The sequence below is a fragment of the Somniosus microcephalus genome, chromosome 33, assembly GCF_052327205.1.
Source record: "Somniosus microcephalus isolate GS21.2 chromosome 33, FLI_Smic_1.0, whole genome shotgun sequence".
Lineage (NCBI taxonomy): Eukaryota > Metazoa > Chordata > Chondrichthyes > Squaliformes > Somniosidae > Somniosus > Somniosus microcephalus.
The window spans coordinates 25,093,045-25,116,977 of record NC_141019.1 but is presented as its reverse complement, the minus strand read 5'-3'; the positions used below and the strand labels follow the sequence as shown (position 1 = coordinate 25,116,977).

The following is a 23,933-nucleotide window of genomic DNA, read 5'->3' as shown; positions in this document are numbered from 1 at the left end:
TCAGCCATGATTTCATTGAATGGCGGAGCAGGCTCGAGGGGCTCAATGGCCCACTCCTGTTCCTATATACTGCGTTTCACACTGATACAATGCAGAGTGCTCCTCTGGAATCGAGATGGAGGTTGGTTGTTGGAATGGAGGGAACTTTGCTCTGCATTGGGACCATGCAAAACCCGAGCTGGAGGTGAATGGATGATGCTGACTGAGTGAGAATAGTAGAAAGGGTGCTCTAAACCCTTGCACAGGCATAGAAAGTCAGCAAAAGGTAGCCTGTTGGTGCACTGAATATCAGGACACATTGGCCCTGAAAGGGCACGCCATTGAATGCCACTGAAGACTTATGGGGAGAAATTCATTAGAGCCCCGTTTGGGGCGCTGTTAAAAGTTGAGAAAATTAGCGCCAGGCGCTAATGTTGCTAAACTTTAAAAAAAAATGGGTTTTGCGCTCCAGGAAGGAAGTGGATCAAGCGTCCACTTCCCTCTTGGAGCGCAATGGGCAGCAGGCGGGGCGGAGACTTCAGCAGCGCTGCACACTGGGCCGTGTTCAAAGGCTCCTTCCCTCCCTTAAAGGGAAAGGCCATCGCTGCAGGCTCTGCAATTTAAAGAGTACCTACCTGGACCAGCAAGGCAGCCGCAATCCTGCGCGATCAGCCCCGGCACTCAAGCAGAGTGCTGATCCATCGCGGGCAGGAACCCGCCAAAAAAACTGGAACAGGAAAGGTAAGTTTTTTTTTTACTTCCCTCGGCCACCTCGCCTTTAATCATCGGCCCCCAAGCGGCCGGCCGCCCGATGCGCGTCTCCTGCAGCTGTCGGTGTTTTCGACCGGCGCTGCTGCAGGGGGTGGAAGTCAATTTCGGGTCCGGGGCGATGTGCACGGCGATGACATCACGATCTCCGGGCGAAGGAGATCGCGGCGAATTGCCATAGTGCCGCCGCAAAACACCCGCCGAATATGGCGGGAGTCGATGTCAGCGCCGTACCCGGTCGCAAAGTCATTGACGCCTCGTTGGCGCCCCCGGGGACACTAACGGGAGGCGTGTAGGCACCAATTCCACCCCCTTAGTGTCTGCCCTGGCTCAGTTGGTCGCACGCTCGCCTCTGTGCTGCTCCTGCATATGTTCGGGCAGTTGGTGGCAGAGAGGCGTCAGTGGAGGCCTTTTCTCCAACGAGAAATAGTGCGTGTTCTGGAAAAAGTCAGAGAGGAGAAAACCGCGTGTCAGCAGAAGTTGTGGAGTTTCCTCATTTTACTACAAGGTAGCTGTTGGATGATGTCAGCGTTAATTACACTACCAAGACAAAAGGCTGTAGAGATGCAAAGCTGAAAATTGGGTCTGTGCTAATCCTCACTTTAAAGTAATTGCTGACAGCTTAAAATGAATAACATCATATGCCAAGTTGAAAGTCATGAGAATTTGATGATATTTGCATTTGATAATTGGAAGCGTGGGATGCAGGTGGGGCAGGACTTTTTTACAAACTCATTAAACTCGTTAGAATGAGCACCAATCCTGGCGGTGGAGGAGCTGTGAAGTGGTTTCTAAATCTAAAGGTCATCAAGGTGGAGGATGTCCAGGTCTTACATGCTACCTCAGCCCATTCCAGATGGGGCACTCTGCAAACACTGGAAGCTGCTTAAGGAACCAGACAGTAAAAATCCAAATCTAGACTTCGGATTCTGAAATGACAAGTAACGTGTTGGATAGTAATGGGTAGTCCGGCGTAGTGTGTTAAAACAGCGCCCGAGAGCACCAATACGCTGCACCCGGTCAGTGAGGGGACACAGCTTTGTCATCTGCTCTGCTAATTTGTTGATCTAAATTTTGCTCCAGCAAAACCTCAAATTTAAAATTCGCAGCCATTTGTGTTAAAACATTCCATGTTCTTCCAACCGTGTGTGAAAACATTTCTTTGCACTCCCCCCCCTCCCCCCATTCATTCTTCTAGTGATAATCTTGACCCTTATGCCCTCTTGTTGCCTACTTTACAGCCAGTGAAAACAATTCTTTCCTATTTACCCTCTCAAAATCTTTAAACCTCTGTTAGATTCCCCTCAGTCTTTCTGTTCCAATGAAAGGAACAATCATTTGGGCTTCTCTTCACACTTGCAACCTCTCATGCCTGGTGAATAAGAACATAAGAAATAGGAGCAGGAGTCGGCCATTCGGCCCCTCGAGCCTGCTCCGCCATTCAATAAGATCATGGCTGCTCTGCAACCTCAACTCCGCTTTCCCACCGGATCTCCGGATCCCTCGATTCCTTTAGTGTCCAAAAATCTATCGATCTCTGTCTTGAATATACTCATCGACTGAGCCTCCACAGCCCTCTGGGGTAGAGAATTCCAAAGATTCACCACCCTCTGAGTGAAGAAATTTCTCCTCATCTCAGTCCTAAATGGCCAACCCCTTATTCTGAGACTTCACTGCTCCTTTTCAGTGGCTCCAATATCCTTCCAGAACTGCATGCTGAACAAACTGTGGCCAAACCAAAGTCTCGCACAAATTCTGCAGCAGCTGAAAAACTGAGGAGTGCACCAACTGGCACTTCAGTCTTCTGTACCTGTTACCAGAGTCTGCCCATCAGGACCAGCACTTTAAAAAGTGACCCTCTGGCTGGAGAGGTCCCACAAGAAATGTGCTGGAACGACGTCAACCCAGTTCCCTAATTGACATGGGTCCAGAGCACAAACCCGACCCTCTGCTGCACGTATCGTGTCCTGCATCAAGTCCCGCTCACCAATATAGTAAAAACGTCCCAAGGCGCTTCACAAGAGCGATTATCAGACAGAATTTGACACCGAGCCACATAAGGAGCTATTAGGACAGGTGACCAATAGCTTGGTCAAAGAGGTAGGTTTTAAGGAGCGACTTACAAGACGAGAGACAGAGAGGTTTAGGGAGGGAATTCCGGAGCTTAGGGCCCAGGCAGCTGAAGGCACGGCCGCCAATGGTGGAGCGATTCTAATCACCCCTGCCCTCAGTGACCAACATTGGCTCCTCGTCCACCAATAGCTTCAGTTTAAAATGCTCATCCTCATGTTTAGATCTCTCCCTGGCTTCCCTCTCCCTATGTCTGTAGACCTCCACCAGCCTTACAACCGCTAGCCCCCTCCAACCTCTGTTCCTCTGACTGGAACCCCCTCCCTTCGACCCACCATTGGTAGCCATACCTTCAGCCGCCTAGGCCACACTCTGTAATTCGCCCCCTAAATCTCGCCACCTCCCTTGACGACACTCAGACCCTCTTAAAACCCACCTCTAACCAAGCTTTTGGTCACGCCTACCAATATCTCCTTCTTTGACCCAGCCTCATTTTTTAATCTGATTACACCTTTGTGAAGTGCCTCGAGATGTTTTTCTACATTAATAGCATTATATATGCTGTTAAATAGTTAACCTAACTCGGACTGACTACAAGGAGGGCTGGTGTGATAAACGACAATGATTGGTGATCTTCTGATCCTGGGGCAGAATAGAGGGAGCTTTACTCTGCAACAGATGGTGTTAGGCTTAACCAAGGATTGCTCAATCCTGAATGTCTGAACTGGGAAAGTGTTCCATTTCCCAACACAGACACCTCGATGAGCAGAGACATCCAAGGAAATAGCATCAAAAATCTATTCTTAACATTTCACTAATTAACAGTCTTCTGCTCACGTCCTTCCAATAGTGATGTTTAAACAGTGTTTGCTGAGGATACCATTACAGGCATTGTTTTGGCAAGTGTTACTGAGCCTCAGTGACGGAGCGGAATTAAACAAACCCAACCGATCTTGAATCATTCGTTGGTTTGCAACCGACACTAATGCTTCACAGCAAGCCCCAATCAACAGCTGCAAGAACCTCTTCAAAAGGGTCATTCGATCCAGAACCTCAGTGCGGAGGCCGCAACAGCCTGGTCACATCGCAAGAGGTTACGCTTGCAGCGGTCTTTACATCAAATCCATGCAGATCCCATTCCTGAAAAGAAAAAAAAGACTTCTATTTATAAAGCGCCTTTCACGACCTCAGGACGTCCCAAAACTCTTTGCAGCCAATGAAGTACTTTTGAAGTGTAGACACTGTTCCAACGTAGAAAACGCAGCACAGCAAGCTCCCACAAACAGCAATGATATAAGAACCAGATAATGTTGTTTTTCAGTGATGTTGACTGAGGGATAAATATTGGCCAGGACACCAAGGATAACTCCCCTGCTCTTCTTCAAAATGGTGCCATGGGATCTTTTACATCAGTCGGTTAAATGTCTCAACTGAAAGACGGCACCTCCGACAGTGCAGCACGCCCTCAGTACTGCCCTGGAATGTCAGCGGAGATTTTTGTGCTCTAGTCTCTGGAGTGGGACTTGAACCTACAACATCTGACGCGGAGGCGAGAGTGCTGCCCACTGAGCCACAGCAGCACAGTGCTCCTAATTAATGCTGAACCATTCCCTTGGTTTGCACTGGTATCTCTGCAGAGTAAGTCTTCCCAACAATTATAGACCAAAAATAATCAGCCAGAGTTCCCATTCCTGGTCACTGTCCAGTGCCACCTGCCAGCAGACGAGTACGTATGTCCCATGAGGACGGGGCAGAATCAGGCTTGACTGCAATGCCCACCCCGGTCGAATAGCCCGCCAACTCTCTAGGCTCACACCTGAAGAACAGCCACATGGCGAGCTCGGGGAAAGCACCCCAGCAGAAGTCAGGATCTTGAGGCAGTGAAATGAAATGGGTGGAGAGGGGGAGGTGGGGGGAAGAGGGAAGGACAGACAATAAAGACCGGGGGCAGTTAATGGCAATATTTTTTCCTGTTTTAATTCCCCAGGTAAGATTCACTGCTGTGTATTCCCACTAAACATAAAAGGGAGGTTTGGGCGAGGAAGAGCTGCCAAAAGCAGTTGTGAATCGTGAGCAAAAATTTTAAAAATGAATGACCACTCCCAGACTGTCAGGCATCTCCTCTCCCGCATATGTTTTGCACACTCCAGTAAATGGTGTTGCTGCAAAAGCTGCATCAATAAATCAAATCAAAGAAAGGCGCGGTCTGTGCACAAAAAAAAATGCTTACTACAGATCCTGAAAAAGAATTAGTGGAGAAAATTATGGGTGGCAACCAGAGACAGGGCAGAGGCAGCAAGATCAAATGGAATTTTGAATCTCGCAACTCAAAAGGACGATCCATAATTGATCATTTACTAGCCGAGACGGCATTGTACCTAGTCAGCAATTGCTCAATAACAGAGATTGTGTGTGAAGCCGGACAGGTTGGTTTGGTGACAGTCAATGAGTGAAGGCTTTCTGACAAGAATCAGTCAATGTCTGGCTCGCCTTAGAGGGGCAAAGATGGCACTTTGCTGACACCTTGCAGTGAGCACTGATTACAGTGTCAGCCGTGGCTCAGTGGGCAGCACCCTCGCCTCTGGGTCAGGAGGTTGTGGGTTCAAGTCCCACTCTAGACACTTGAGCACAAAAACCTCAGCTGACACTCCAGGGCAGTGCTGAGGGAGAGCTGCACTGTCGGAGGTGCCGTCTTTGGATGAGACATTTAACCGAGGCCCCGTCTCAGGTGGATGTAAAAGATCCCACGGCACTATTTCGAAGAAGAGCAGGGGAGTTCTCCCCGGGGTCCTGGCCAATATTTATCCCTCAACCAACATCACTAAAAACAGATTATCTGGTCATTATCACATTGCTGTTTATGGGAGCTTGCTGTGCACTAATTGGCTGCCACATTTCCTACATTACAACAGTGACTACACTTCCAAAAGTACTTAGTTGGTTGTAAAGCGCTTTGGGACGTGCGGTGGTCGTGAAAGGCGCTATAGGAATGCAAGCCTTTCTTTCTTTGGGGGAAAATGCAGTGGATGCGAGGCTGTGAAACCATTAAAATCCAGACAGCTACAGTTCAAGTGTAGTTAAAAAAGTTTTAATTTTAAACACAGAATAAAGTGGCTTGTGACTAACTGATCTGCACCAGAAGTGTCTGGCTCATTCAGCCTCGGCTCAAGAACATTTCTTAAAAAGCAGCAAGCTCCTGTCCCAACTGGTGCTCCCAAAACACCGGACCAGTTCCATCTTGCAATCAGTTATCAGGAACTGCTGAATCTTCTGGGCCACGTCCCCTTTAATGGCGAGCATTTTGAAGTGGTCGAACTTGCTTTTGCCCAGCTTACGCAGCCTGCGGGCCGCAGATCGGTAGCACTTCCAGGGCTGCGGTTCTATCAGTAAAGCCGTGCAAAGCCCCGATACGCAGAATAGGAAATCCAGCAGCCCTTGGTCGCCGTGATTGAGGTGGATCCACATCGTCACGGACATACAAAAGCAAATATCAAAAGAAGTGCGGTGGAATTTGTCCAAGTAAGGCTTTAACACGGCCTCTCGGGACGCGGGGTCCATGACATCCAAAGTAACATACGAAATGGATTCAGGAAAGGAATTGGATTCGGTGGCTCTTTGAATCAGGTCAGCATCAATGTCACAACCAAGTAGCTTCAGGTCTATTCCATCTGGAGAAACAGATGCCAGGTTTTGTTTCAGATCACAAAGGTGCTTATACATGGCAACGCTGAAATCCTGAGGAAGACATTTGGACAGAGTTTTTAAACTTGTACAGTGGAAAAAAAGGACAACATTTAAAACTGATTTTATGGCTCACTAGCAACTTGAACTCCAGTTATCTTGTTGTGCATCACATGACAACCTGCATTTATATAGCGCCTTTACGTAGTAAAATATTCCAAGGCGTTTCACAGGAGCGATTATCAGACAGAATTTGACACCGAGTCACATAAGGAGATATTAGGACAGATGACCAAAAGCCGAGTCAAAGAGGTAAGGTTTAAGGAGCGTCTTAAAAAGGAGAGAGGCGGAGAGGTTTAAGGAGCTTAGGGCCCAGGCAGCTGAAGGCACGGCCGCCAATGGTGGAGCGATTAAAATCGGGGATGCGCAAGAGGCCATAATAGGAGGAGCGCAGAGGTCTCGGAGGGTTGCAGGGCTGGAGGTTACAGAGATGGGGGGGGGGGGGGGGGCGAGGCCATAGAGGGTGACAAATCAGAGGCAGTGGAGGGGTCAAGAGAGGTGGGGAGGTAGAGCTGGGTGTCGTCAGCATACATCAAGAATTTAGGGAGCTAGGTAACAGATTAAAGAGCAGGACCTCAAAGGTTGTAATCTCTGGATTACTCCCAGTGCCACGTGCTAGTAAGTATAGGAATGGGAGGATAGAGCAGATGAATGCGTGGCTAAAGAGTTGGTGTAGGGGGGAGGGTTTTACTTTCCTGGATCACTGGGCCTGCTTCTGGGAAAGGTGGGACTTGTACAAGTCGGACGGGTTGCACCTGAACCAGAGCGGGACAAATATCCTTGCGGGGAGGTTTGCTAGCACTGTTGGGGGGGGTTTAAACTAACTTGGCAGGGCGATGGGATACAGAGGGGAGCTGAAATAGGGGGGGGATGTGCTGCCAATTATAGAGAAAAAAACAAGTCAGCTTGGTAGACAGGGCAAATATATAAGGGCAAGGCTGGATGGCATCTATTTTAATGCAAGGAGTCTTGCAAATAAGGTGGATGAACTGAAGGTGTTGATAAACACATGGGAGTATGATATTGTTGCTATCACGGAGACATGGTTGAGGGAAGGGCAAGACTGGCAGCTCAATATTCCGGGGTACAGAATCTTCAGGCGAGACAGAGGGGGAGGTATAAGAGGAGGGGGTGTCGCAATATTAATTAAGGAGTCAATTACTGCAGTAAGGAGGGATGGTATATTAGCAGGGTCCTCTAATGAGGCCATATGGGTGGAGCTTAAAAACAAAAAGGGGGCAAGCACCTTGCTGGGAGTGTACTATAGGCCTCCAAACAGTCAGGGGGAGATAGAGGAACAGATATGTAGGCAAATCTCAGAGAAATGTGCAAATAATAGGGTAATAATAATGGGGGATTTCAACTTCCCCAATATTAACTGGGATAGTCAGAGTGTGAAAGGCTCAGAGGGTGTAGAATTCTTAAAGTGCATCCAGGAGAGCTTTTTGAGCCAGCATGTAGAAAGTCCTACAAGAGAGGGGGCGGTACTGGACCTAATTCGAGGGAATGTGGCCGGCCAAGTGGAAAAAGTGCTAGTAGGTGAGCACTTTGGTGATAGTGACCATAATATGGTAAGATTTAAGGTGGTCATGGAAAAGGACAGGGATGGGCGCCGGAAATAAAGGTTCTAAATTGGGGGAAGGCCGATTTTAATAGGATAAGGCAGGATCTGGCCAAAATGGACTGGGATCAGCTACTTGTAGGAAAATCCGCATCGGAGCAATGGGAGGCTTTCAGAAGGGAGATTGAGATCATACAATGGCAACATGTTCCCGTAAAGGTCAAGGGTGGTTCCAAAAACCACAGGGAACCTTGGATGTCAGGGGATATACGAGAATGGATTAGGAAAAAAAAGGAGGGCTTTTGGTAGATACAAAAGGCTAAAGACGGAGGAAGCCCTAGAGGAGTACAAAAAGTGCAGGGGGATACTTAAAAAAGAAATTAGGAGATCAAGGAGGGGCCATGAAATAACACTGGCGAGCAAAATAAAGGAAAATCCGAAGATGTTTTATAAGTATATTAAGGGTAAGAGGATAACTAGGGAAAAAATAGGGCCCATTAGGGACAAAAGTGGCAATGTGTGTGTGGAGCCGGAAGATGTAGGACGGGTTCTAAATGAATTTTTTGCATCTGTTTTCACTATGGAGAAGGACGATGTAGACATAGAAATAGGGCGGGGGGGCTGTGATATGCTCGAACATATTAACATCGAGAGGGAGGAGGTATTGGCGGTTTTAGCTGGCCTAAAAATGGATAAATCCCCAGGCCCGGATGAAATGTATCCCAGGCTGCTGTGTGAGGCAAAGGAGGAGATTGCGGGGGCTCTAACACATATATTCAGGACCTCTCTGGCCACAGGGGATGTGCCAGAGGACTGGAGAACCGCTAATGTAGTACCATTATTCAAGAAGGGTAGTAGGGAAAAACCGGGGAACTACAGGCCAGTGAGCCTAACATCAGTGGTAGGAAAATTATTGGAAAAAATCCTGAGGGACAAAATTTGTCTCCACCTGGAGAGGCAAGGATTAATCAGGGATAGTCAACATGGCTTTGTCAAGGGAAGATCATGTCTGACTAATTTGATTGAATTCTTTGAGGGGGTGACTAGGTGTGTGGATGAGGGTAACGCAATGGATGTGGTATACATGGATTTCAGTAAGGCCTTCGATAAAGTCCCGCACAGGAGACTGGTCAAGAAGGTAAGAGCCCATGGAATCCAGGGTGCCTTGGCACATTGGATACAAAACTGGCTTAGTGGCAGAAGGCAGAGGGTGATGGTCGAAGGTTGTTTGTGTGACTGGAAGCCTGTGGCCAGTGGGGTACCACAGGGATCGGTGCTGGGTCTACATTAATGACTTGGATATGAGTGTAAAGGGTATGATCAGTAAGTTAGCGGATGATACAAAAATTGGTAGGGTGGTAAATAGCGAGGAGGGTAGCCTCAGTCTGCAGGACGATATAGATGGGTTGGTCAGATGGGCGGAACTGTGGCAAATGGAATTTAACCCGGAAAAGTGCGAGGTGATGCACTTTGGGGGGACTAACAAGGCAAAGGAATACACAATCAATGGAAAGACCCTAGGCAAGATGGAGGGTCAGAGGGATCTGGGTGTGCAAGTACACAGATCCCTGAAGGCGGCGGAACAGGTGGATAAGGTGGTAAAAAAGGCATATGGGATACTTGCCTTCATTAGCCGAGGCATTGAATATAAGAGCAAGGAGGTTATGATGGAGCTGTATAAAACACTGGTTAGGCCACAGCTGGAATACTGTGTGCAGTTCTGGTCGCCACACTACAGGAAGGATGTGATCGCGTTGGAGAGGGTGCAGAGGAGGTTCACCAGGATGTTATCAGGGCTGGAGCGCTTCAGCTATGAAGAGAGACTGGGCAGATTGGGTTTGTTTTCCTTGGAGCAGAGGAGGCTGAGGGGGGACATGATTGAGGTGTACAAAATTATGAGGGGCATAGATAGGATGGATGCTGAGGAGCTTTTTCCCTTAGTAGAGGGGTCAATAACTAGGGGGCATAGATTCAAGGTAAAGGGCGGGAGGTTTAGAGGGGATTTGAGAAAGAACTTTTTCACCCAGAGGGTGGTTGGAGTCTGGAACTCACTGCCTGAAAGGGTTGTGGAGGCAGAAACCCTCACAACATTTAAGAAGCATTTGGATGTGCACTTGAAATGCCATAGCATACAAGGCTACGGGCCAAATGCTGGAATATGGGATTAGATTAGACAGGGCAGCACGGTGGCATAGTGGTTAGCACTGTTGCCTCACAGCGCCAGGGACCCGGGTTCGAATCCGGCCTTGGGTGACTGTCTGTGTGGAGTTTGCACATTCTCCCCGTGTTTGCGTGGGTTTCCTCCCACAGTCCAAAGATGTGCGGGTTAGGTTGATTGGCTATGATAAATTGACCCTTAGTGTTAGGGGGATTAAATATGTGGGGTTACGGGGATAGGGTGGGATATGTGTTGGTGTAGGGGTTACGGGGATCGGGTGGTATATGTGTCGGTGCCGGCTCGATGGGCCGAAATGGCCTCTATCTGCATTGTGGGGTTTCTGTGATTCTGTGAGGGCTTGATGGCCGGCGCGGACATGATGGGCCGAAGGGCCTCTATCCGTGCTGTATGACTCTATGACATGTGGAACCAGGCATTGTGTTTTTGCACGTCACCGAGGGGCAGCATGAAATAAGAAAGGGCCAAGGATAGATCCTTGGGGGACACCAGAGGCAATGGTGTGGGAGTGGGAAGAGAAGCCATTGCAGGTGATTCTCTGGCTACGATTAGATAGATAGGAATGGAACCAGGTGAATGCAGTCCCACCCAGCTGGACAACAAAGGGCTGTTGGAGGAGGATGGTGTGGTCAACCGTGTCAAAGCCTGCAGGCAGATCGAGAAGGACGAGGAGGGATGGTTTACCAGTCACAAAGGAAGTCATTTGTGACTGATGAGAGCCGTTTCGGTACTGTGGCAGGGGTGGAAACCTGATGGAGGGGTTCAAACATGGCGTTGCGGGAAAGATGGGCACAGATTTCAGATTCAGATTCAGATTAGATTTATTTGCCATATGTAACAAGTACAATGGAATGCTTGTTCCCCGTCGGGACGCGTCAGCTATACATACAGCGCCGCGTTCAGAGTCAATACAATGGCTTCCCGTGGCAGTGGGAGCACGATGTCCCTCAGCCGCTCCGTCCTCCTCGTCACCGCGGCCTCCTCCTCGCTGTCGCCGGCTCCACGTGTGGTGGCCTGCTCCTCCCGCTCTGGCCACCATGCCCGGCTCCCCTCCTCCCATCCGGGCTGCGAGTTACCCGAAATGGAGCTGCCGGCCGACGTGCTGCAGCTTGTCGTTGAGTCTGCTGCTGCTGCTCGTTGCGCTGCGCTCCTCTGCCCGACTCACCGAACACATCGTCGGGATGTGAATGCTCCAATGCGGCCTCCTCTTCAACGTCGCCGTTGAAGGGTGACAACACATTCAAGGACTAGAGAGGAAAGGGAAAGGGAGATGGGGTGGTAGTTTGCAAGGATAGAGTGGTTAAGAGTGGTTTTTTTTTTTTTTATAAATGAAATGGGGTGATGATGGCAGATTTGAAGAGATGGGGGAAAAGTACCTGAGGAGAGGGAACCGTTAACAAGATCAGTAACATGGGGGCCAGGAAGAGAAGTTGGATGGTCAGCAGTTTGGTTGGAATAGGGTCGAGAGAGCAGGAGGTGAGCCTCACGGACAAGATGAGCTCAGAGGGGGCATGAGGAGAGATGGAGTAAATCAAGAGGAAAGATGAGAATTCATGGCTAGGGCCGGGGGGGGGGGGGCAGGGCGGTGGGGGGGGGGGGGGGAAAGCTTGGCTTGGTGAGCTAGGGGAAGGGAGGGAAGTGACAGAGGCAGCTGAACAGATGGTCTCAATCTTAATGACAAAGACGTTCACGAGTTCCTCGCACTTCTTGTTGGAAGTGAGGGTGGAGGAGACAGGGCAGAGGGGTTTAAGAAGGAGTTTGTAGTGGTGAAGAGAAGCCAGGGGTTATCTTTGCATGCCAGAATGATCCTGGAACAGTGAGCGGTTTTGGCAGACGAGAGCAGGGCCCAATAGTGCTTTATGTGGTCCAGCCAGATCAGGCAATGAATGGCTAAACCAGTTGGCCGCCATAAACGTTCACGTCCCTTGGACTTAAGGGAGTGGAGAGGAGGGTCGTACCGGGGCAACAACTTGGGTGAGAGTGTAATGATTTTAATGGGGACAAGGGCATCAAAGGTGGAGGCGAGGGTGACGTTGAGCAGTTCAGCAGCTGTAGAAATGTCACGGGGAATGGCATTACTGGAGCTAAAGTTACAAAATTTAATAACTGCAAAATAACAAACCTTCAGGGTAAAAAGAATAATCCTTGCATTTAATAAGGGAAAACTACATCAGCTATTAGTGTCACTCTTAGATCGTAGGGAGGACCATTAAGTGGATGCTGTGGAAGTGCTCTCAACCACTGCCCCAGTCACCAGCCTATCACAAGAACTGATCTATAGACAGCATGGAGACTAGAGGCTGGCTGGATCTTCAGCTGCATCTTATACAATGTATAAAATGTGCAATACCGCTGGTGAAAAATACAATTTTGCATTTTAAACTAGGGGAAATCTGGGTGCAGTGGGTTAGCAGCACTGCCCTTTTAACCTGGCTCTGGCTCGAGATAAGAGGGAGAGAAGATTTTAATCTCAACCAGTTTGTGATTGCAAGAGTTCCCTGTTAAAAGGTTCGGGCAGTCCATACAGTAAGGAGGTGCTTTACTCCAGCTGGAACAATGGCACATTCTTGGGACAGAGTAGAGGGAAACAGATTCAATAGTAGCTTTCAAAAGGGAATTGGATAAATACTTGGGAGCCAAAAATGCAGGGACAGGGGGAAAGAGTGGGACGAACTGGATTGCTCTTCGAAAGAGCCAGCGCAGACTCGATGGGCCGAATGGCCTCTTTCTGTGCTGTACTATTCTATGTTCTATGCTGTTGAAACTACATAGAAACAAGCACCACATATTTAAGCACAGCCAAATAGACAACAGCAGTTTGGAAACGTCAAACTAGCATAATTTACTAAATTATCAGTCACGCATTCGGGAATAAACTTGTACAGAAGCCTTAGCCCAAGAGCTCTGCACACAGGACTGCTCGACATAAAATTGTTGCCACTGGAGCATTAGTTAGTTATTTCTTTGGTTCTTTCCCCACCCACTGATTTGTGAAAGCACCCCGATGTGGGGTGGTTTTCACAAGCCAGCAAGAAAACGGACTGCGGATTTGCACTTAACCCTGGACGAATCCGACGTCCGTTTTCTCCACTGAACTCAGTGCTGCTGCTAGGATCTCGCTGAAATAGAATGCCGAATGCGGGAAAAAGTCACTTTTTCACTTGAACGGAAAACATCCATCAGTACAATTACATTGCAAGGTTGGGTTGGGACTGGAGTATTTTCAGTTATGAATTAGGGTGAAGTAGTAATAGACATAAGTCAAATCACCCATTGCCGTGGTTTCACTCCGACCTTCCCCTCTCTGACCCCGAACTATCAGTACTCCCTTTTGTTCTTTCCTCCTCTCCCCCCTTTCCCTGCCCTTACTTAAAACTGGTTACATCTCTAACCTTTGCCAGTTCTGACAAAAGGCCATCGACCTGAAGCTACGTGGAAATAAGCAGCAAGCAGAACCCCGAGCTTCCAGTCGCCTGTCACTTCGCACTCCCACTCTGACCTCGTACACTGTTCCAACAAAGCTCAATGTAAGTTCGAAGAACAGAACCTAATTTTTCTATTAGGCATTTTACAACCTTCTAGACTCAACATAGAGTTCAACAATTTCAGACCATAACCTCTGCCCCTAGTTTTTTTCCCCCCCCCCCAGACAGCAGCTGTTGATGATTCTGTTATTCCCATTTACACCTCTTCCGGACTCATCTTTTGTTTCTTTACTTGTTCCATTACCATCTCCTTTTGCTTTGTACTATCATACCTTTTGTCTTTTAATCTCTTAATGGGTGAACGGGACTTGGTGCAAGTTAGGACACGGGCAGCCAAGTTTTGGATGACCTCAAGTTTACGTAGGGTAGAATGTGGGCGGCCAGGCAGGAGTATATTGGAATAGTCAAAGTCTAAAGTCTAGAGGTAACAAAGGCATGGACGAGGGTTTCAGCAGCGGATGAGCTGAGGTAAGGGTAGAGATGGGGGCGATGTTAGAGGTGGAAGTAGGCGGTCATTAATTATGCTGCGGATATGTGGTCGGAAGCTCATTTCAGGGTCAAATATGACACCAAGGTTGCGAACAGTGTGGTTCAACCTCAGATGTTAGGGAGAGGGATAGAGTCGGTGGCTAGGGAACAGAGTTTGTGGCGGGGACCGAAAACAATGGCTTCGGTCTTCCCAATATTAAATTGGGGAAAATTTCTGCTCATTCAGTCTGACAATTTAGAGACTGTGGAGGGGTCGAGAGAAGTGGTGGCGAGGTAGAGCTGGGTGTCGTCAGCGTACATGTAGAAACTGACGCTGTTTTTTCAGATGATGTCGCCAAGGGGCAGCATGTAGATGAGAAATAGGAAGGGGGCCAAGGAAAGGTCCTCGGGGGACACCAGAGGTAACGATGCAGGAGTGGGAAGAGAAGCCACATTAAACATTAAAAGGATGTGATTTTTCCCAACACCATTTGGTACACTAAATGAACCTGGCAACAGCACTGAAAAAGCCAGCAGAGAGACATCCCGAAAATATAATTCTGTGACTGCCTGCAACATCTGGGAGAGAATTCATCTTTAAAAAGGCTGAGTCGTGATTTTTTTTTAAATATAAAGCATTAAGATTGTTAACACCGCACTGGGTAAAAGTTGACTGTTCACAACATGCGGCTCGAAAGTTAATTGAAGTGGCAGCTATTAGATTCATTGGCCCACAGTCTGTTCGAACTCAAGAGTCTCGGGCCTTTGGGTCAGGCTCCTACCCCACAGTTGCAGCCCACATCCAGCGCCAGCGCTCCTCCTCCCGGGAACACTTCCGCCAAATCGGCGGCCGGTATCAGTCGCAGCCGCTCGCCTGGAGGATTAAAACGATAATAGTTAGTGAAGTTCCCGTACGGCGCCGCCCCGGGCTCACACTCTCCATTTTCCGCCTTCACCTCACCCCTGGAGGCCGCCATTGCTTGTCCATCACCGAACCATGCCCCCCGAACCGCAGCGGCCAGGGGGAAAGGTTCCGGCTTCGTTCTGACACATACCCCGTCCCGAGGGGAAACAAAGATCAAATTTACTTTTAAGATTAGAAAACAATTTTATTCATAAATATTACTAATAATAACAGTAGAAATCACTGACAAACCATGAAACGTATGTAGAACTACATTTTAATTTCAGGATAAGACATTCTCTTAGGAATACACAGGTCCATTTGGCACGAAAACAATTGCTCATTGTGTTTTAGAATTGTGCCTTATTTGATGTGTAGTATTCTTAAATAGAAACAGATCTGGAGGTTTGCAATAATGCCACACTTGCAGATTTTCCAATCCTGTCACTCCTAACAGCACGGTGGCATAGTGGTTAGCACTGTTGCCTCACAGCGCCAGGGACCCGGGTTCGAATCCGGCCTCGGGCGACTGTCTGTGTGGAGTTTGCACATTCTCCCCGTGTTTGCGTGGGTTTACTCCGGGTGCTCCGGTTTCCTCCCACAGTCCAAAGATGTGCAGGTTAGGTTGATTGGCTATGATAAATTGACCCTTAGTGTTAGGGGGATTAAATACGTGGGGTTATGGGGATAGGGTGGGATATGTGTTGGTGTAGGGGTTACGGGGATCGGGTGGGATATGTGTCGGTGCAGGCTCGATGGGCCGAAATGGCCTCTATCTGCACTGTGGGGTTTCTGTGATTCTGTGATTAACAGTGGGATTATATACTGAGTTCATCAATCTTGATTGAATCTTCTCATATCATTTTATTCTAGTGAAAAATTATGGGAAAAGAGTTTGATTCAGGGTCCGTTTTGTGCTCTGGACCCATGGCAATTAGGGAACTGGGTTGACGTTGTTCCAGCACATTTCCTGTGGGACCTCTCCAGCCAGAGGGTCACTTTTTAAAGTGCTGGTCCTGATGGGCAGACTCTGGTAACAGGTACAGAAGACTGAAGTGCCAGTTGGTGCACTCCTCTTTCAGCTGCTGCAGAATTTGTGCGAGACTTTGGTTTGGCCAGTTTGTTCAGCATGCAGTTCTGGAAGGATATTGGAGCCACTGAAAAGGAGCAGTGAAGTCTCAGGATAAGGGGTCGGCCATTTAGGACTGAGATGAGGAGAAATTTCTTCACTCAGAGGGTGGTGAATCTTTGGAATTCTCTACCCCAGAGGGCTGTGGAGGCTCAGTCGGTGAGTATATTCAAGACTGATAGTGATAGATTGTTGGACACTAAAGGAATTGAGGGATTTGGAGATCCGGTGGAAAAGCGGAGTTGAGGTTGAAGAGCAGCCATGATTTTATTAAATGGCGGAGCAGGCTCGAGGGGCCGAATGGCCGACTCCTGCTCCTATTTCTTATGTTCTTATTCACCAGGCATGAGAGGTTGCAAGTGTGAAGAGAAGCCCAAATGATTGTTCCTTTCATTGGAACAGAAAGACTGAGGGGAATCTAGCAGAGGTTTAAAGATTTTGAGAGGGTAAATAGGAAAGAATTGTTTTCACTGGCTGGAAAGTAGGCAACAAGAGGGCACAAGGGTCAAGATTATCACTAGAAGAACGGGGCGGGGCGGGGGGAGTTCGAAGAAATGTTTTCACACACAGGGTTGGAAGAACATGGAATGTTTTAACACAAATGGCTGCGAATTTTAAATTTGAGGTTTTGCTGGAGCAAGATTTAGATCAACAAATCAACAGAGCAGATGACGAAGCTGTGTCCCCTCACTGACCGGGTGCAGCGTACTGGTGCTCTCGGGCGCTGTTTTAACACACTACGCCGGACTACCCATTATTATCCAACACGTTACTTGTCATTTCAGAATCCGAAGGTTAGATTTGGATTTTTACTGTCTGGTTCCTTAAGCAGCTTCCAGTGTTTGCAGAGTGCCCCATCTGGAATTGGCTGAGGTAGCATGTAAGACCTGGACATCCTCCACCTTGATGACCTTTAGATTTAGAAACCACTTCACAGCTCCTCCACCGCCAGGATTGGTGCTCATTCTAACGAGTTTAATGAGTTTGTAAAAAAGTCCTGCCCCACCTGCATCCCATGCTTCCAATTATCAAATGCAAATATCATCAAATTCTCATGACTTTCAACTTGGCATGTGATGTTATTTATTTTAAGCTGTCAGTAATTACTTTAAAGTGAGGATTAGCACAGACCCAATTTTCAGCTTTGCATCTCTACAGCCTTTTGTCTTGGTAGTGTAATTAACGCTGACATCATCCAACAGCTACCTTGTAGTAAAATGAGGAAACTCCACAACTTCTGCTGACACGCGGTTTTCTCCTCTCTGACTTTTTCCAGAACACGCACTATTTCTCGTTGGAGAAAAGGCCTCCACTGACGCCTCTCTGCCACCAACTGCCCGAACATATGCAGGAGCAGCACAGAGGCGAGCGTGCGACCAACTGAGCTTGATCCACTTCCTTCCTGGAGCGCAAAACCAAATTTTTAAAAAGTTTAGCAACATTAGCGCCTGGCGCTAATTTTCTCAACTTTTAACAGTTAGCGCCCCAAACGGGGCTCCAATGAATTTCTCCCCCCAAGTCTTCAGTGGCATTCAATGGCGTGCCCTTTCAGGGCCAAGGTGTCATGATATTCAGTGCACCAACAGGCTACCTTTTGCTGACTTTCTATGCCTGTGCGAGGGTTTAGAGCACCCTTTCTACTATTCTCACTCAGTCAGCATCATCCATTCACCTCCAGCGCGGGTTTTGCATGGTCCCAATGCAGAGCAAAGTTCCCTCCATTCTAACAACCAACCTCCATCTCGATTCCAGAGGAGCACTCTGCATTGTATCAGTGTGAAACGTTAGAAAATGTGCACAGTCCCAGCCCTTGATCCAGGTAATATAGAAATCAGAGAAACTTACAGCGCAGAAGGAGGCCGTTCGGCCCATCGCGCCTGTGCTGGCTCTTTAACAAGCTGCGAGTTTTACGTGCCAGTGACTGTTTTGGCTCAAACTGCTAAATCAACTATTGCTGTAGTTCAAGCAGTGGCTAAAATTCCTGATATACGAACAGCTTCAGGTTTTTTCATCATCCATTTTAATTATATAGAGAAGGGAAATGTGAATTAAACCAGATTTCATATTTACCAACAGTGGGGACAGGAGATGCGGTGATGAAACAATTGGGTTCCAAATGATACTCGGCCGTACACATCAGACGGCCTCAGGTTCGATCCCTGACTCACACTATTGATACTGACGGTTATCCACTTTGGTGGCAAAAACAGGAAGGCAGATTATTATCTGAACGGCAATAGATTGGGAGACGGGGAAGTGCAACGAGACCTGGGTGTCCTTGTGCACCAGTCGCTGAAGGTAAGCATGCAGGTGCAGCAGGCGGTTAAGAAAGCAAATGGTATGTTGGCCTTCGTAGCAAGAGGATTCGAGTACAGGAGCAAGGATGTCTTGCTGCAGTTGTACAGGGCCTTGGTGAGACCACACCTTGAGTATTGTGTGCAGTTTTGGTCGCCTTATCTGAGGAAGGATGTTCTTGCCATGGAGGGAGTGCAGCGAAGATTCACCAGACTGATACCTGGGATGGCAGGAATGACGTATGAGGAGAGATTGGGTCGATTGGGCTGATACTCGCTGGAGTTTAGAAGAATGAGAGGGGATCTCATTGAAACTTATAAAATTCTAACAGGACCAGACAGACTAGATGCAGGAAGGATGTTCCCGATGGCGGGGGAGTCCAGAACCAGGGGTCACAGTCTAAGGATAAGGGGTAAGCCATTTAGGACTGAGATGAGGAGGAATTTCTTCACCCAGAGAGTGGTGAACCTGTGGAATTCTCTACCACAGAAGGCAGTTGAGGCCAATTCATTAAATATATTCAAGAAGGAGTTAGATATATTTCTTAAAGCTAAAGGGATATGGGGAGAAAGCAGGGACAGGGTACTGAATTTGGATGATCAGCCATGATCACATTGAATGGCGGAGCAGGCTCGAGGGGCCGAATGGCCTACTCCTGCTCCTATCTTCTATGTTTCTATGATGCAGGGACCACCGATATACTTGCAGTATTAATTACCTAGCACTTTACAAAACTTTCCTTACACAAAAGTATCGTCGTTCTGCCCTCTCCAAAATCTCTACAGGAATATTATGACCCAGAAAAATCAGTAAATATGCTCTTTCTGTCAGTTAATTCTATAAAACTCTAGAAGAGCCTTATAAATGCTGCATTTATCAAATATTTTGGTGCTCCTTAAGGCGAATAATGTTTGCATTGGAGAATAAGACATTTTCCATTTTCATCTCCAATCTCAGTATTGAGTCGTTGCAATGTTGAGGCTGGATGCAGAGTCAAGGTCCCCTCCTCTCCCAGCAAACTACCTTAAACTCGATGCTGCCAGTCCCTACAGCACCACGAGAACACCAGTCTGTTTCCCACACCAGCCATTCTGATGGGCCCCTCGAACGTGAATCTCAATTTGTCCCAAATATTGGGAAGTTCTTAGTTACAAGGTAATTACGGATGAGGAAGGCCATTTACCCCATCATAGTTCATCCATCCCAAATGACCCTAATTGTTTCTTAAATGATTCCAGGCTTTTTGCCTCCACTCCTCTATCCAGGAGTCCATTCCATGGTTGCTCACTCTTTGTATAAAGAGCAACTTCTTGATATCAGTCCTAAATTTATCTTCATTGAGTTTGGATCTATGCCCCCTTCTCCTCCTCTCTCAATTTGATTTATAGTCATTTTCTCACTTTCGCTTATCCATACCATTTACAATCTTGTAGACCTCTATAGGACCACTTGTCAAACACCTCCTTTCGAGGCTGAAATGCCCAAGTTTTTTCAGCCTTTCCTCATATGTGAGACCTCGAAGATTAGGCATCAGCCTTGTGGCTCTTCTCTGTACTGCCTGCAACGCTTGAATGTCCCTTTTGTCTCGGTGACCAGAACTGGACACACTACACAAGATGGTCTGACCAGAGCACGGGACAGTTGGATCATGATATCCTCTGACTTGCGTTCCACTGTTCTGACTATTGTCTCAGCCGTGGCTCAGTGGGTAGCACCCTTGCCTCAGAGTCAGAAGGTTGTGGGTTCAAGTCCCACTCCAGGGACTTGAGACAAAAAACTAGGTTGACACTCCAGTGCAGTACTGAGGGAGTGCTGCACTGCCGGAGGTGCTTTTGGGATGAGATGTTAAACCAAGGTCCAGGCTGCCCTCTCTGATGGATGTAAAAGATCCCATGGCGTTATTTGAAGAGGAGCTGGGAAATTCTTCCAATGTCCTGGCCAATATTTATCCCTAAACCAGATAACTTGGTCATTAATTTTATTGCAGTTTGTGGGAGCTTGCTGTGCGTAAATTGGCTGTCGTGTTGCCTAGATTACAACAATGACAACACTTCTTTCCGAGCTGCATGCAAACTCATAATTATTTTAGCTCCTGCAAAATCTGAACGGATACCACAGAAAAGACCAAATAGCAGTTCATAGCCTGCTGAAGTGAGGGTACTGTACATGGGCCGCAGCATATAGGAACAGGAGTGGGCCACTGAGCCCCTCGAGCCTGTTCCGCCATTCAATGAGATCATGGCTGATCTGCAACCTAACTCCATATATCCGCCTTTGCCCCAGATCCCCGAATATCCCTGGTAAACAAAAATCTATCAATCTCCGATTTAAAATTAACAATTGACCCAGCATCAATTGCCGTTTGCGGAAGAGAGTTCCAAACTTCTACCACCCTTTGTGTGTAAAAGTGTTTCCTAATTTCACTCCTGAAAGGTCTGGCTCTAATTTTTAGACTCTGCCCCCTAGTCCTAGACTCCCCAACCAGCGGAAATAGTTTCTCTCTATCGACCCTATCTGTTCCCCTTAAGATCTTGAAAACTTCGATCAAATCACTTCTTAATCATCTAAATTCCAGGGAGTACAACCCTAGTTTGTTCAATCTCTTACTTCCCGTTTAATGTTTGGAGTTTAATGAAAAGTAAAAATCAACTTCTGGTAATTTGAATTTGCTGGCAACGTTCTAACATGTTCTGTCTTTGAATAGGGGGCCTGGATTCATTTTCAGTGTACAATGATTTAGTTCACAGGCCTCTCTCACTCTATAATGCTCTTTAAAGGGACACTGTGTGACAGAGCTGCCACATTGGATAAATCTCAGGTGTAAGATTCTCAGTCCACCTCACACTGAGAATGGAAATATGGTTAAAGTGCCAGGCTGCACTTGAGGGGGGCGGTGTGGTGGTAGCACAGGAAGTGCCGTCCCTGTGCTTTAAACTGACTTCCTCTCCTATAGCTGCTCATGTGGCCGCTCTGTATCACCGATCTTGGCTGGGCGGGCTTAACAAGGTCAATCAAGGGAAAGTAGCGTGGGTTGGCCCCAAGTCGATGGAGGCGGGACATCGACCCGACAAGCAGTAGTCCCGCCTCCAACACACCCCCATTGGCAAAATCACCCCCCTCCCCCATTAACTCTGTCTCTCTCTTCACAGATGCTGCCTGACCTGAGTATTCCCAGCATTTTCGGTTTTTATTTCAGCCTGTCCAGCATCGGCAGTATTTTGCTTTTGTGTGAGCATTTCTAGCAGGAGTTGCTGGTTGGCAATGAGGACGCAGCTCGCCTTGCTTAGGACCCAAGTTCCAGACATTTCTGTTCTTTATTTGGTGTCCCCAATCGAAAAACACTGAAAACACCATGGAATGAAATAAAATGAATGAGCCAGGTCTGATGGGTTTGCTTTGGTTCTTTATTTGCGATATGGAAATACAAAGTTTACAACAGACAAGCGGCAACATTCAAGCAAAGTAATACGAAGTATACAGTCAAAAAAGCAGTTTAGCAGATGATGCCACGACTTTTTTTTTTACATTTCACAACAGAAAAATATAATTTGTACACCTCTTCATCATTTAAAACAATTTGTCGGGGCACAAAAGTGACACTCGGGGAGTAAATAATCGATACCACACACTGGGTGAAAAGGTAACAAGTCAAGCATTGATATCAAGAGAAATTGTAATTGCTCGGAATCTGAAATAATGCAGAGAGAGCGGGTCTATCCGCGTCGGAAAGAGAGTGAAAGGTTCATGCTTTGGATGGGACTTTTCATCCTGCTCCTAATTCTTAATGTGTCTTCCAATAGAAAAAGGGATACAATACCAAAGAACTCAAGTTAAAAATTAAGCATTTAAAAAAAGAGGGAAGTCGGGGCAATACTTCTTCACCCAAAGGGTAATAAAGTTGTGGAATAAGTTAACAGGGAAAGATACTGAGGCGGGCAGCATAAATGGGCGCCAGAGGCAATTCAGTGCATCTAGGAGCGATGGCACAGATGTGGCGGGTAGGTGCAGTTAATGTATGAAAAATGAAAAAGACTTGCATTTATATAGCGCCTTTCATGACCACCGGATGTCCCAAAGTGCTTTTACAGCCAATGAAGTACTTTTTGAAGTGTAGCCACTGTTGTAATGTGGGAAACACGGCACCCAATTTGCGCACAGCAAGCTCCCACAAGCAGCAATGTGATAATGACCAGATAATCTGTTTTAGTGATGTTGATTGAGGGATAAATATTGGCCAGGACACTGGGGATAACACCCCTGCTCTTCTGAGATATAGTGCCATGGGATCTTTTACGTCCACCCGAGAGGGCAGACCTTATTGGTTCCATCCAAAGCATTAAAAAAAAATCAGCCTCACTGATTTTTCTCAATCCTAAAAGTTTTTAAATGTGGAAGACAATTGAAGCATGTCTGGTACTGTTTGGTCAGTGTATGTATATGTCAGTGTCAACATCTGTATGTACAAGCTACATGTCCAAAAAACTGGGAAGATTACATGACAAATCAGCCAGTCTCATTTTAAAATGAAACAGGTTATAACAGGGGTGGAGAATTTGTTTTTCTGCCATTATATCACATCTACCAGTCTGAGTTATACTGCAGGTTGCGTGCAGGTCTTGCTGAGCCCTGCTCCCCGGTTGGTAAATTCTTAATGTTTGGAGGGTGTGGTTGGGAGTGTCCACTTCCTCATTATAAACTTACTGTCGTCTTCGAATGTAAGGTGCCTAGGCTGTTCAACTGACATTTCGTAAAAGTAGTTTCGCACGGGACCAGAGTTATACTATGTCCAGCGCAAGACCAATATCAGCTACGCTATTAGTGCTGATTTTTCATAAATAATGCCAATCTAAGCAACACAGTGGCCTCTTGTATAGGTTTGTGCCGTACGTACCATTATTACCTTTTAGACTGTGCCTGGCAGTTACCCCACAGGGATCCCTCAGAGGGCCATAACGACCGTGCATTACAACCGAGCACTCCAAAATAACCCCATGAAAACAGCCAAACAGGGCTGAATGCTATTTCACAGCACCTTCTGAACGAGTTCCAAATCAGCTCTCACTGCAGACTCCGATTAACAGGCTCTGCAAGAACTGTAGAGGGCAGGGTTGTGATTCGGAGAAAGTTAGGGCAGGGTTTCAGAGGAAGGTGAAATGTAATTGATCTTGAAACGGGAGCGACTGCACCGTCAGGCAAAATACTGTCGGCATTCAAGAAGTATTTGGACGCGAAAAGGAAAATTGGAGCGTTCAGATGTTAGTGATACCCATTCCAAACAATGCAGCTATCTATTGATTTATTGAGACAATCTCATCACTGGCGAGATATCCATTTCACTGTGCAGTTCAGAGAAGGAC

The 23,933-nt window shown here is 47.3% G+C and overlaps 1 protein-coding gene and 1 long non-coding RNA gene across 6 annotated transcripts; one reads left to right on the top strand and one right to left on the bottom strand.

Moving 5' to 3' along the window:
* The first annotated feature begins 468 nt into the window (after positions 1 to 468).
* On the top strand, positions 469 to 21,956 carry LOC147097014 (uncharacterized). Its single transcript, XR_015074463.1, has 3 exons — positions 469 to 720; positions 18,358 to 18,579; positions 21,726 to 21,956. It is a non-coding gene; the product is annotated as an uncharacterized LOC147097014 (long non-coding RNA).
* On the bottom strand, positions 5,890 to 15,315 carry bcdin3d (BCDIN3 domain containing). Of its 5 annotated transcripts, none has more exons than XM_085972747.1 (3): positions 15,210 to 15,315; positions 15,031 to 15,122; positions 5,890 to 6,552 (listed from the first exon to the last, which is right to left on the bottom strand). In XM_085972747.1, exons 1-3 carry the CDS (start codon positions 15,223 to 15,225, stop codon positions 5,983 to 5,985), a joined length of 678 nt encoding a protein of 225 aa, XP_085828873.1. In that variant the 5' UTR covers positions 15,226 to 15,315; the 3' UTR covers positions 5,890 to 5,982. The 5 variants fall into 5 exon arrangements, with proteins under 5 accessions (XP_085828873.1, XP_085828872.1, XP_085828870.1 ...); XM_085972746.1 differs by lacking the exons at positions 15,031 to 15,122; positions 15,210 to 15,315 and adding exons at positions 11,185 to 11,542; positions 15,183 to 15,199; XM_085972744.1 differs by lacking the exon at positions 15,210 to 15,315 and adding an exon at positions 11,185 to 11,542 and having other exon boundaries at positions 15,031 to 15,148.
* Positions 21,957 to 23,933: the final 1,977 nt, after the last annotated feature.